We start from the raw sequence: 15121 nt of genomic DNA, 5'->3' as shown, positions 1-15121 counted from the left end.
TCAAAATTCTAAGCTTCATAGCAAATGTTTATCAAACAGTTAATAATTTTTATTAAGAAAATTACTCTCAAGTTTGGTTTCTACATGGTTGTACATGTTAATATTCAAATGTGTAAATAAAATCAAGATAAAACTGTAAACAAATAAAAAATATATTAAAATACTTAATTAGATTTCAAAGCACACTTAGGAAAAATTGAGACAGCAAAAAGGAGCTAGGCATGCACTTTTGAACAGGTGGTGCTAAGTTAGGTCACACAGATGTAATTGAGGTCAGATTATGGTCACTGTAGGCATAGACACACTCCATGAAAGAGTTGAATTTCTTCTGGTATTTTTTCATTAATTACTCAGTACCGTTTGATCTCAGTGCTTTCTGTTGTAGATCCTCTCAGTAATCCCTTGTGCATAGAAGCCTTTCTCTAGAATATTATTTCAATATTACACATTTGAGGAAAGATTCTGATAAGTGAACCACTGATTTGCTTTCCAGCTGCAGAAACACTTAAAAGTCTCACCATTTATTTATTTACAGGCTGTCAGGTATTAGTATCAGGACACGGAGGACATTTTTTCTTTTGGGTAGGAAGAACTGACTGGAAAGACCACCTAATTTTCATGACTATACAAACAAATATTAAATTCAAAGAACATTTTTAAGTACTTTGTATCAGAGACAGAGGGTAAATCAAGCATCCAGGTAGATATGGCAGAACTGACTCATGGAGTTTGACACATACTGGGAAAATCATTCTCACAATTTAGCATATAAAACCAGAATAATACTATCAACCCAGCTGATAATCAAGATGTCAGCCAGAAGGGATTATGGTCAGCCTAGTGGCAGAGTTTTATTAGTTCATAATGGTTAATTTTATCTGGTTAAAAGAAAACAATATTTGAAAAACATCATGAATATATCAACTTTAAGAGCAAGTGTGATTATATTTTCCTCTTCACTTATTACTTGAATTACTTTGCCAAAAATCTTGTTCTCTGTTTTCCTTCAGCTCACATTAAATCAGATTTTTTATTTTGGCCCTTATTTCTTGCCTAAAAGCTTTATGGAGAAATACATGACAGAAATAGTAATATCAGAATAGTAATATCAGAAACAAATCAGCCAACAGTGCTTACTTGAGTAGAGTTTTCTCTGGGTTACCTGCAGTTTTACTGTAGGGAACTGGCAGAAACCAAAGTCATTATTACTAAACTCAGACTCAATAGTGTAACTATATTTTATTACTTTCTGACTTCTGTTGTAAAGGATAGTACATTTGTTTTGTGACCACCATTTAATTCCAAAGAGTGTGAATCATTTGGTGCAATAAAAATCATATGGCTTTAGGCTTACTCAGCCAGCTTGGGCACACTTACAATTTATGCATACCTACAATTTTTCATCTTGTCATGCAGGTGAGATTTACAGTCAGGAGTTACTGTAAATACAAGATCTGCTACAGTGATGGTAAAGTGTAACTGTGGTTGGCTCAGTGTCATAGAATCATCATAGAATGGCTTTGGGTGGGTGGTCCCTAATGACCACCCAGTTCCACCTCCAACCGTGGACTGTGTGCTCCCACCAGCAGGCTGCCCAAGGCACATCTGGCTTGGCCATGGGCGTCTCCAAGAATGAGGCATCCACAACCTCTTTGGGCAGCCTATCCAGCACCTTGCCACTCTCTGAATAAAAAATGTCTTGCTAACATCTGATTAAAACCTCCTCCCTTTTAATTTAAGGCCTTTCCTCTTTGTCCCACTGCTTTCAGACCATGTAAAAAGTCAGTCCCCCTTCTGCCTGCAAGCTCCCTTCAGCACTGGAAAGCTGCAATTAATTTTTGTTTTGTTTATCACAAAGAACTGGGGACACTAAGCTGAATTTTTCTTTTTTTTTTTTCCTATTTTTTCTTTTTTGTTTGTTTTGTTTGTTTGTTTCATCAAGTAGTGTATTTTATCTCTACTCCCTCTGGTAGAAGCAGAAGCCACGGTTTTTAACGCTGCTGCAGAGCAACTGCCTGAACACAGCCAGCCCCGAATGCACCCCGCAGTCAGCTAAAGTCCCTTAGTCCACGCACAAGTCCAAAGCTTTATGGCTTTGCAATGCAAGGGGACATGTCGGTGACCGCCGCCCGCAGCAGTCCGCCCAACACCCGGTCTGCCTGCAGCGGCTGCCTGCTACCACGGCCGGGCCTCGCGCATGCGTGGCTTCCCACCCCCCCCCCCCCCTCCACGCCATGTCGTGAAAGCGCCGCCGGGCGGAGCGCAGTGATGGCGACGGCGGTAGTCTGCCTTGTACTGATTGCTCTGCAGCTGGTGGGCCCGTGTGGGGTGGCCGGCGCCGCTCTGCCCCTAGTCATCAACACTTGGGCGTTTAGGAAGGCCACAGAGACAGGTGTTCTGGCGGGGGAAGGGGGCTGGGGCAGTGTCGGCTGCTGGGTGCTCGTCTTGCGGAATCGCCGCTGGCGTGTTTGGGGGATGCTCGGGGAGCTGGTGGGGGCGTGGGTCGGGTCGGCAGACGTCTCATTAAAGGGCTGCGGTGTGATACTGGGATCACTCCTGTTAATCACTACTAATAATGGTTTGCCTAGTCCAAGTCTGCCGGCATAAATGTGCATAGTGATTTAAAGAGGCTTATAGGTTGTTTTAGCATAGTTGGGTTGTAAGTAACTCTTTAGGGAAGTCGTGAAATGAGTTACCTATGAAGCTTTGTGTCAGTCACCAGTGAAATACTGACTGGAGAACTGCAAGGCCTTTGTTTTGCAGCTTTTAAAAACTTGGGAAGACTGCTCCCAGCAATGGATGGAGTAGGAATTGGAGCAGTACTCCCCACGTTCGTTAAACACACTTATATGCAGAGCTGGGTGCTAGGCTTTGTTACTTTTTCCTTGCTGTTTGTTTTGCCCTTGGCCAGTTTTCATGTAATTGCATTCAGTGTTGATGAAGGTAGGAAGTTCTGTGCAAATGGGTATAAGAACTTATGGTAAGGGTGACAGAGCACTGGAACAGGCCACCCAAAGGGGTTGTAGAGTCTCCTCTCTGGCGATATTCAAGATCTGCCTGGATGTCTACCTGTGCAGCCTGGTCTAGGGAGCCTGCTTTGGCAGGGGGTTAGACTAGTGATCTCTAGAGGTCCCTTCCAGCCCCTATAATTCTGTGAATGTGTGAGATGGAACATCTGGAGGTGGCTGTGACTGAATAATGTGTTTCTTCTGCCTGTACTGTGTATGGCAGATGTGGAGCACCAGAGCCAGCAGCAGCAGGAGGAGGAAATAGGATTGCAACCACCAGTAGCAGCAAGCTCAGGCATCCTGGAAATGTTGCCTGAGGTCCAACCTTGTGAAATGCTGCACGTGTACAGAGCCTACAGGCCCAGTTTATTGAAGTTGTGTACAGCTGGCATATCTGTGATGTCTTAAAAAACAGTGCAATCAGCTAGATGGTGAAGAATAGAAGACTGAGAGTTGAACAAGGCAAGGTGTAGACTGCTATTTGTTTGTTCTTACATGGTTACTGATGAGCTTTTAGATCGTTTTTAAATCTTCAGATCTTTCTATTCTGTAGTTTTGTTTTGGTGAAAGTTTTGCTTAGCCTGCTTCACCCTCCAACTCCCCATAAAAAAACCCTGTAAAATAGACACCAGTACAGAGTTTGTTGGTTCTGAATAGAGGCTATTTAATATACAGGAGTTTTTATCATTATTATAAATAATATAATAATATATAAATATTAATATATAAATAATATTATAATATTATAATATAATAATATATAAATAATATATAAATAATATTAATATATAAATAATAATATAAATAATATATAAATAACACATAAATGTAATTATTAAATAAAAGTAATAAACAATAAATAGTAATTAAACAATACATTAATAAAAATACATTCTCAGTCAGGAAAAAAAAAAAAGCTTTGTTTCTCAGTCAGAAACACTGATTAGATATTAAAAAAAAAAAAACAAAAAAAAACAAAAACACAACAGTGTTTAGAAAATTAATAATTTATCCTGAATATGTGTTTATATTTTCCCTATATTTAATTTACAAGTAATAGTGATATGAGGTCATTTTTGTTTGTTTGTTTTAAATCCACATATATAGAGCATTTTCATAGTGTCCATCTGGAAAACAGTCTTAGAGCAATACTGGAAACTATTTTCATTGGTGACCTTGAATTATTTTGTTGATTACAGCATGGAGAACATTACAGTTGGGTGGTTCAGAGCTGGATGCTGTTGAGAAAGGCTGTGGTCAGTGTGAGATTGACCAGTGTGACGGGAGTGTGGGATATGGAGGAAGCCCAGATGAAAGTGGGGAAACAACACTGGATGCAATGATTATGGATGGGTAAGATAGAAGGGGAAAAAAAAATCTCGGTAATTTTTAGCACATTTTAATGTAAAACATTTTAATGTAAAATTTGTCACAGTGGTCTTACTGGTTTAACTATGGGCAAGTTCTTCTTTCGCTTAGTGGAAGAACAGCCAAGTGTGTCTATTAGGGAATTTTTGCACTTAGCAATCCAGCTCTTGATAAATAGTTGTGAAGGGAAGAGTTTGTAGCACACTAAGCTTTCCCTTTAGATTAATTCTGTAAGTGTTTCACTTCCACAACCATTGTCTTCTGTACTTTATTTACCATTTTAGGCTGTCCTGCTTAGAAAGTAATTGCTGGTGTTTGGTTTGGCTATGAATTTGTGTAACAAAGTTACCCTATCGAAAATATTATTCTAGGTAGAGTAACTGTTACTTGAGCAACATCCCTCAACCTATGCAAGGTTCCAATGTATCAATGTACATGTGAATTTCTTCTCTGCTAATGTGGTGCCCACCTATTCGCGGTCCAGGACAATTAAAGCAGTACGTTAAAGTAACAGATTTTTCAGTTTACGCGAAGAAAGATTTTGCCAAATACAAAATACAAATTATGCAACTATTTGTTTTTTATTAATGAGTTCTAAATATGTCTTGCTTCCAGCAACACTATGGAAGTTGGGGCAGTTGCAGATCTCAAACATGTGAAAAATGCAATTGGTGTAGCACGAAAGGTCATTGAGCACACTAAGCATACATTATTAGTGGGAGAGTCAGGTAATTATTCCTTTTACATTTTCTGAGTCTTAACCTCTTTATGTTGTAAAATTGTCATTTGTTAATCTTGAGTGGATGTATTCCCTGACAAACAAGTAAATCTTGTTAAATAGTGCTGAAATGTTTATTGTTACATGTGTATGAATTTGATTTTAATCCATCATTTCCACATGAAAAGAAAAATATAGCTTTATGATATTTTACCAATTTAACTCCAATTATTAACTTGTAATCCCAAGGCTTAGCTAATAATACTGAGCAGATAGAAAAATGATTTCATTCAACATACTGTAGAAACTGAAGCTGCTAGCTGCAAATATTTCATTTAAAATCAGAAAGTAACTGTCTAAAGAATGACAGAAATAAGATGCTACAGTGCCATATTACTATTTTAGTGTATATTGAGCACAAATACTATATTTTTATATATAGGTTTTTATAGTTTAAGAGCAGTTGTGAAGATCTGAATATAGAAAATCACTTTAGGAGGTGTGTTCTTGGGCATTGTAAAGGAGCAAAATTGCAAGCTTGAGGAATAGTTTAGGTTTTAAAGAACAAGGTGCTGCTTTTAGAATAATAATAGCTTCAGAAGAATATATGTTGCAGAAAAGTATTGAATAGTTAATGAAAGGTTACTTAGCTCATCACTGAAGATTTTTAAAATGTATGGGGCTGCTCCAAAAGAAATGTCTATGCCACTGTTGAAGTTGGGACTTAAAAAGAGATGTTTGAACTTTAAAAATTACTGCTTTGAAACTGATAAAATACAAGATTCTTGAAGATTTTAATGTGTACAGAATGATAGAGAAATTAATGCAACCCAGCTTTTTCTATTACTCTGCAGAGGAGTAAAGTATGGCAATAGAGCAGGTGATGACTGTTTTGATAGAAGACATGAAAAAAGGGAGATGGATTTGCAGATGCTATTTAATTCAAGCACTTGGCCAGTTAGGTTGCAAGTGGCTTTGGCAAGAGATTTAATAGATAGTGCTGAGAAAAAAAATTAGGTGGTAAAGAGAAGGAATAAATGTTCAGAAAGTTCCATTGCCAATTGCAAGCAAATATCAGAGTACTTTAAAGAAACGGAAGAATTAAATACTGATTTAAATTATATTTTCCAGTTTAGGAAAATAATTATTTGCATGATGAAGTCATGTGGGCAAGGCTGTTATTTTCAGTTATACCAACACAGAACTGAGTCTGGTGATGTAGATTCAGTGCAGAATAATTACAAGTGAGAAAAAAACATAATTTTGGTTATCGTCTGCTGGCAAATTTTCAGTTTTGTCTCAAATAGATTGGAGAGTTTCATAATCACTGTGAGGCTGACCTTTTCTTCTTTTGTTCTTGCAATACTTAGACCAATATCCAAGTGAGAAAGTTCAGACAAGAAAAAATAACAACTCTGCTTCTTGGAATAGAAACAAAGCTTCAGAAGTCATTAAAGGATGATGGACAAACATACATGTGCACGATTTTATTAAAAAAAAGTATTTTTTTTAGAATTGTAAATATCAATGTGTTTCATAAGAAGATGCCATTTTCCATTATTCTATGTGTAAAGAGGCTTTGATAGCATCTGTATCTAAGATTTTGTTTTGGTTTTGTTTTTAAAGCCTCCCTGTTTGCCGTACGCATGGGGTTTCCATATGAAGATCTAACTACCCAAAGATCTCTTTCAGTGTATTCAAGGTGGCTTAATCAAAGCTGTCAGCCAAACTACTGGAAGGTACAATGCAGTCACAGTAAAGGGGTGGTATTTGGTAGCCACAGTAATATTACTGCAACATTACCTCTTCCTTTCAGCTTACGTTGAAGTTTTGCTTTTGCACATTTGGAGCATAACTGTTCCATGTAATACACAGAACAAACCTGGATTTATCAAATGCTTGGACTCAGGAGGAGTATATGAATAGATCCTACTTCTTAAATCATGCAGTTTTGACCTTGCTTGCAAAGAGTTTTGGTATGGGATATATATATATATATCCCATATATATACGTATTTATTTAAATCTCTAAATTTGGGCAGAACTTTTTGTGCTAAACAAAACAGTGAGAGTACTTTCTAATGCATGGATAAGTATCTGGAATGGAATCTTACAGTAGAAGTTAGCTGCCATGAATACAGTGGCTTTATGCAGAACTGTGTCAGATCAGTGCAGCTGTGTGTGTTAAACTTGCCTTTTGTGATGGGCTTGCTTTATTTTGGTGTAGCTATTGCAGGTTTGTGTTTTGCAGTGTCTTTTTTGTTTCTTGTACCTAAAATGCTGCATTGCTGAGCCATTTTAAACCAATATATATTCTCATTTTTAATTGTGGAAAAAAAATCTTCATTTTGCTGAAGAATGAACTTTTTTGACCACTCTGTTAAGCAAAAGAGAATATCTAGTTTCATTAACAGTTTACTTGAAAAATCTTTTCACCTGATAATACGAGAAGTCAGTCTTCATTCTTTAAGCAAACCAAGTGTAGAGCATCAGTACAGCTGCAGAATTGTGTACTAGTTTATAGATATTGAATGCAACATTTTCACGTTAATCTGCTATAAAGTAAAATTTATTATTCATGCATATAATTACAGAATGTGGTACCAGATTCTTCAAAATCCTGTGGACCATATAAGCGGCTTGAAAAAGTTTCATTTGAAGAAGAGACCATTTCACAAAGAAACATTCATAATCATGATACTATTGGTAACAGCTTTTTGGTAACTCTGATCCTATTTTTTTCCTCATTCCTCGATTGATCAACTCATGTTGAGTTTAAAGCAAAGTATTTCATGTAAAAACTGAATTCATAATCTGTCATTCCTGTTTATAGTGATTTCAAGACTGCGTTATTTATTTGTTAGGATCAAGTTCCTAAACATAAGATATATTTTTCCAGTGCACTGGCTGCACAGCCCCTTCCTTCCTCTTTTGTTCTCTCTTACTTGTTATAATCTTATGCTTCTCCCTCAGACACTTTAGCACACCAGGCTGGACAAGTATATATGCTTGGAAAACTGATCAAGGCTAAAAATAGTTATTTTTATCTTGACTGTAGTTGACTTAGGTCACGTGTCCCATGCAGCTGTCAGACTAACTTAAAAGGCTTTGCAGAAGTGAGAGAAATGAGTAAAAACTTAGACTTGTTGCCGAAGGCAGAGTTTGTCAAATTGTTCTTAAACGTATAAAATAAAGCATACTTACATTTTTCTTCTAATCTGTTTACAGAATAGGAAAACTTTACAAATAACTTCAAGAATACAATTTTTCTGTACTTCTGTACTTCAGCATATTGATAACTTTTAAAAGTCTGTATATCGTGGTTCTATTTGATGGTAAGATGTAAAGTGACAATTTAACAAATTGCTCTGCAGTGTGTCTGAGTATGTTTCATACATGTTGAAAATTTTAGGTATGGTTGTAATTGGTAAGAGTGGAACCGTTGTTTCTGGGACATCTACTAATGGTGGCGTCCACAAAATTCCGGGGTTAGTATCTCTAATTTTGCTAAGAAAGCTTGTTTTTTGTTTCATTTCCTGTGTTAAGCTTATGTTAAGATGAAACAGCATATATTTTAGAGAGTGACATTCATGAAATCATCTTAGTTATTGCAAGGCATTACCATAAATCAAAATGCTCAGAAACAGATACAACACGTGTAAAGAACTATTTGTTTTTCTGGTTGTTTTAATTGCCCACGCAGGCATACAAAAAACTGATGTATTTGTGATATAAATTTAAGCCAAGTCACTAGAAATGAGTGAGCCTTTTTGAAAGGTGCACATTCTCTGAGTAAATGTGTATAGAATCAGAGACTCAGGCCTGTATTTTGTCTTTGAGATTTTTTGCCCCAATTAGGAATTGTGTTTTTCCACCAATTCAAACAACTTCTGGATATAGCAAGAGTTATTGAACATAGTAGTTGCCCACTGGCTAAACCTTACCACCCCAACTATATTCAGGATGATAACAAAGAGGCATACACTGAAGGTGGACTAAGCCTCAGATCAGTGAAGTTATCACGGATCTCAGTGGTTTTTATGACAAGACTGTTCTGTTCTCCTGTTCTGTTTAATCCTAACCCAGCTGGAGGTGATTAAGTTGACAAAATTAAAGGTGTACTCAAGCCATAACAACTTTCTGATATCAGATCAAGAGCTATTGCATTAGTATAATCTCAATGGTATTAGTAAATTTCAGTTCTCTTTAGTAAAATACTTTTCTTCATTGTTCACTGCAGTCGTGTTGGAGATTCGCCAGTAGCTGGAGCAGGATCCTATGCTGATAGCACAGCTGGAGGAGCTGCAGCCACTGGAGATGGTGACACCATGATGCGTTTCTTACCCAGGTTTGTCCTTAGGGCAGACTTTGCTAGCTTTCAGAAGCAAAATGGAAGCTCAGCTAATTGTGTAGTTGACTGAAAGATTGTTTGACTTGTTGGTTCTTGAAGTGGGAGGGAAAGGAATGTAAGGGGGAAGAATAGTAGCAAGATCAAGTCATCCTTACAACTTAACACTGAAATTCTGCCTAGCTGAGAGCAGACAGGCAGCAGTAACGTGTGTATTACCAACCTGCATGTTCTTTAACAGAACAGATTAGCTTTTTCTCTGAAGTGTTTTGCTATGGGAGAAATAAGTCTTATAAACTGTAGAAAATATGATGAGTGACTCTTGGATTACCAAGGCACATAGGGAAGTGTCACTGTAAAAAGACTATGTAATATCTAATTTGAAACTGGAAGAGATGGCTTAGTGCTGTCATTGTGGCTGCATAAACTGTAAAATATGTCTGTTTACATCACTGAATGTTGACAGTCGTTCTAGTGGGCCAGTCTCAAAAGGAAAGCTTTATAGTAGCTAAGCTGAGCATAACGAGCACTGATGCCTTATGGAATCTAAAGCAGTAGCCTTCACATTACTCAAGTACTCCTTCTGAAACTGGCAGTTATGGATGCCTTCTGACAGATGTATATTTTTAAAAGTTGCAGTCCTGAATGAGTGTGAAACTGTTCCAAGACAGTCTTGAAATAAAAGGCAAAATAATTAATGGAGTTTATTTATTTATATTATTTTAAGGAATCAGGTACTCACAATAGTTATGAGTTGGATTTCACTATGAGGTTAATCAGTAAAAATGTACATTGTTCCTTAGCGGCCTGAAAAATTTGTTTGTAATGCTTAAAACATTTAATGTTTGCTTCAGTTAGTTTTAGAGAGCTCTGTTTAGACAGTCACAGGTTCATTGTAGATCAGATCTTACTTAATTTCACGATATTTAAGTGTTCCGAAATAAAAATGAAGACACATTCTCACAAGAATAGAATTGATCTATCAGAAAACCAGGAAGTGTCAAATCAAGGGCAAAATTTCTAATAGTTTCTGACTGCTTTTTTTTTTTTTTTTTTTTTTTTTTTTTTTTTTTTTTTTTGAGAAAGTGACATCTTACTTTGTTTTGACTATTGAGGATACCTCTGTGAAATCTAGCTGTATGTTTAGATAGATACAGTTCAATAACTTGAACCATTCCAATTATTATTAAAAAACAAAGCTAATAGGGAGTCAGAGAATGCAAGGAAAGGTCTCTTCTGAGGCACTTTGATGGCATCTATAGTTAATGCTATCTGTGGATGAGTGTTTGTTAGTGTAACAAGTTGAGGTATTTATTTATGTATCTTCCATCAAGACAAAATTTAGTGCTGTTTGCTTTTGAGTAAATTATGCATTGTCATTTAATCTTCTGCTTCTGAAAGTAAACAGCAATAAAAGGTTGGATTGTCGGTAGGTTTTACCACTGATGACATCTTGGAAATGCAAGTGATCTATCTCAAAGATCTTTGCCTCTGTTGTCATTTGTAGACCGATGCAAAGGAAATTCATCTTGATTATTTTGCATTTAGAATAAGATTTATTATTATTTTTAGATTTATTATTATTTTTAAAATATTTTCTTACAAAAATTTTGAAGGTAGCTTGGAGTCTTTTTCTGAAGATGATACCTTCATATTTATACAAGTTTTTTTTTTCAATTCTGAGTTTTTTCTGAAACTTGCGTCTCCGGGAAAATATTTTTAGTGTTTTCTGGAATAAACAAATAGGGGTGAGTTGTGTGTAATTTCATAGGTTGTTTTGGTGGTGTTGTTATTTATTTATTCATTTATTTTTTAACAAAGGAGATTGCCTACAGATAGGTCATTTTGAAAACTAGTAATAATTCCTCATGTGAAACTTAGTTATACATTAAAAAATAAAAGCGAGAAACTCTTCAGCTACTTTTGCACAGTTATTAAACTGATCTGTGGCTTAGCCTCTTCTGCTGCAAATGATTAGGTTACCACAGGTTTGGTCTTGCCTTAGAATAGCGGATGGTATAAATGACATCTTAAAATCCCTTTTAATACTGTTTTTAATAACACTTTATTGAATAATAATTGCTGATTTGTAGTTTGTTTCCATAACTCAGAGCACTGTAAATCTCTCAAGGTGATATCTAACCTGAGTTTGGTTAATTGTCTGGATGGGAGGTGTTTTTATTTTATTTTATTTTAATTACTTTAGCTATCAAGCAGTGGAATATATGAGGATGGGAACAGACCCGACAGTAGCCTGTCAGAAGGTTATTTCCAGGATTCAGAAGTATGTTCCAAAGTTCTTTGGTGCTGTTATATGTGCCAATACAACTGGAAGTTATGGTATGTATCTTGCTCAACAGAAAAATACTGTTGACACTGAATAAGTCACAGATAAGCAAACTTTATGGTAGACTTTAAAACAGAAGTCACTTATTGCTCTTTAAATACTGCAGTGATGTGGCCATTCATAATATCAAAGGCTGGTCATCAGGACAACTGTCCTCATGTGAAATTGAGATATTTTAATTTCTCCTCTGCATTTTTATATTTTAGATGTTTACAATATTTATGTGAGACTTCATAAAAATCAATAATATTTACAACCTTTATGTGTTCTCCTAGATTGTGTAAGATTAATTTAAAGGCTTTTTTAAAAAAAATATGGCATAAGGCAGGGAGATTGTGTTTCTTAAGCATAGCTTCAAAGCAATCCAAGATCAGTATTGTGCCAGGCATCTCATTAGCAAACTCTCAGATCAGTAGCAAATATAATTTGCTAATCAACACGGCTTATTTAGTTGGTCTTCTTATTGCCATTCTTTGATCTTTTATTTCGCATAGTTCTGTGTTTAAGAGATTAGAGTTGGAGGAACTCATTAAATTAATCAGGATTGAAAGATAGATATATTTTTTTCCTAACTTATGGTACAGTTTTGAGTTGTATTATACAGTAGCACAGTATTTTTACTTTAAATACTTTCAAGATATCTTGGGTTAAACAGATTCTAAAAAAATAATTATACCACTGTAAAAGAATTAGAAATTGGGTGTTGGCTAGTGTATTTAGATGACAAAGTACTCTAATCCTAAATTTATCAAGTTATGTATTTTTTCTTCCCTAGGTGCTGCATGTAATAAAATTCCAGGATTCACTCAGTTTCACTTCATGGTTTTTAGCCCTTTGCAAAGTCAGCCTGCTGAACAAGTAGTAGATTGCATTTAATTTCTTTTACCCTATTATTGTCTAAACTTAGAGGGGGAAAGTGCTAAGATTCCCAAGTTATCACTTTTTAAAATATTTATTTGATTTTGTTGTTTTGAAATCATGTGAACAAGTATAAATATATGTTGATGTGGATGCTTCGCAGTTCTTAATATGTTCTGTTTTCACATTGTGTAGTGTTGTTAAACTTAAGCTGTAGTTTTGTCATCTCCTTTATTTGCCAAATTATTTCTAAATGATTTCAGGGAGGTATTTTAGAGCAAGATTTAAAAAAAAAATAGACTCCGTGCACTTTCAGGAAAGTGGATAAAACTGCAAAATTATAGTTACTACTGGCATATTCACAGTTAGCATGGAAGGATTCTGCTTTATTTAAAAATCAACATTTAAGTGAAATGGCTGAAATTAATGTGTCTCACTACTGAAGTCACTTAAGTCGGGAATTTAATAGATGTTACCTTACGTCTCAACTACTTTTTGCAAATCTAACAGTCAAACTGTTGTTCTCAATACTGCACGAAGTTATCTGTTGTATATTCACTTCCAAGTAGTGCCATGTTTCATCCATTTTTTGGGAAGTAGAGATTTGGTCATTGGAAAAAAGACTTTGAAAAAAGGCTCATAAAGTAGACAGGTAATCATACGGCATGTACAGAGATGAAGTGTCTAACAGCTCTTCTGTGTCTTCTTTCTTAACAGCTAAATAAACAAAAGTAGTGTATAATAACCACTGTCTAGACATTCATTTTTCCATTTAAAAACAAGTATTTGGCAGAAATATGGAATAAAGGGCAGGAAGGAGAAAGGGCTCTGTATCTATACAGGAGATTTATTTTAAGAATGTATAGTTGTTATCCTGAGATTTAGTCCCGGTTTTCCTTTCCCTTGAAAAGAAAATTACATGCAAATGTTAGCAAGCAAGGAAAGAGAACTGAAGAATAGTGAAGATTTTGAAGTCTCAATTAAAAGATTGAGAAATGAGAGAACTTTTTTTGAAAATAGCTGAAAATGTCTTTGTATGGAGAGGAAATCCTGTTAGTACACATTTTCAATGAATGTTGAAATATTTTGATAGTAAATGGGATGTGAGACTGATTTTTCCACATTGTAAATTAAATTATGAATCTTAATCACAATGATTTGTCACAAATGTGTTGTGTGCTTACGTTTTCCTACAGCATCTTACCACTGCAAACATGGAGTTACTTACCTAAAGCATGGTAGTTAAAGAAAAAAAAAAAGAAAACCCACAAAAAACTGGTTTAATCACTTTCTTTAGCATCTTGGGGATTGTTTTAGGGGTACATGTGATGTGTGTGCAACCATGAGTTTAACAGGAAAAAATTTAAAAAAATAAAAGGGGGGGGTGGAAGTCAAGCAAGCAAAATGAGTACATCTTTTCAAAAACAATTGAACGCTTCTTTGTCTTTAATAAAATACTTTAATACAATGTTTTGGTAATAAAAGCACACTTCAATGTATCTTTTTTTAAGTCAGGTTATTTGTTGCTTATGTACTGTGCCTTAGAATGATTCTTACCTTATGTTCCAAGATGTATGTTAAAAGGCTGTAGAAAATATTTAAACTACAGTAGTCATCTTTAATGGTCTGCTGTTGAACTAGGTCAGAAAACTTATTTATTTGGAAGATTCACTTCTGTCACTGCAACTTTAAAGCATAATACAGAATTTAATAATACAGAATTCATAATAGGCCACATCAAGCTTTTGTCAAAGGAGCTCTTGTTGTACGTATCTGCAGCTGCATGTGGTGTTTTCTATCTCTCCTACCTACAGCCATTCTGCAATAGCTGCTGTATTTTAAGATGTAGTGAATGAAACAGTATCTGTACCTGTAACTTCAGGCAGTCAAGTACAAATAGATAAGTAAAATCCCAATGATTATTTCTTCAAAGATAATGTTGCAAATGGTGAACATAGCAGTTCAGTTCTGCAGCGAGTGAATCCAGGATTCATTTTTCTGAGAGCTTGAGAACATTGATGACATGTTTTCTAGTGTGTTTATGTCACTGTGTTAGCTAGCATAAACAGAAGTTATGACTACATGCTGAAAGTACTCTGTAGAAGTGTATTTAAAGTCACTGAGTTAGAGTCCTAACTTTCTGCATAGTCTGCTCATCCATACCTGAGAAAAAATTACTCATCTCCGTGGGAGATACATATTTAATACATGCAGTTTAATGATATAAATTGCTTTGTCATGCTGATTTAGTTATAAATGACTGGATTGGCACTTGCAAGTTAGTGACAGGGTTACAGGGTTGAATGCCTCATGTCTGTGTTTTTTCTTTTTTTTCTTTTTCTTTCTTTTTTTTTTTTTTTTTTAAGTCTTTGTTTAAAGTTCATTAGCTTCAAGCTAACCTGCTTCTTTCTAATGCTTCCCACCAAATTATCATTTCATTTCTGATGTAATGGGGGAAGGAAACACCTTGGTGA

The 15121-nt window shown here is 35.5% G+C and overlaps 1 protein-coding gene across 1 annotated transcript; it reads left to right on the top strand.

The window, feature by feature from the left end:
• The first annotated feature begins 2228 nt into the window (after positions 1-2228).
• AGA (aspartylglucosaminidase) lies at positions 2229-14024 on the top strand. The gene is made up of 9 exons (XM_052682330.1): positions 2229-2392; positions 4208-4361; positions 4992-5104; positions 6721-6833; positions 7689-7800; positions 8507-8582; positions 9335-9442; positions 11649-11782; positions 12565-14024. Exons 1-9 carry the CDS (start codon positions 2269-2271, stop codon positions 12663-12665), a joined length of 1035 nt encoding a protein of 344 aa, XP_052538290.1. The 5' UTR covers positions 2229-2268; the 3' UTR covers positions 12666-14024.
• The last annotated feature ends 1097 nt before the right edge of the window (positions 14025-15121 follow it).

Source organism: Tympanuchus pallidicinctus, unplaced genomic scaffold, assembly GCF_026119805.1.
Source record: "Tympanuchus pallidicinctus isolate F22 unplaced genomic scaffold, pur_lepc_1.0 scaffold2, whole genome shotgun sequence".
NCBI classification, from domain to species: Eukaryota; Metazoa; Chordata; class Aves; order Galliformes; family Phasianidae; genus Tympanuchus; species Tympanuchus pallidicinctus.
This window is presented reverse-complemented; position numbering and strand designations above follow the sequence as displayed.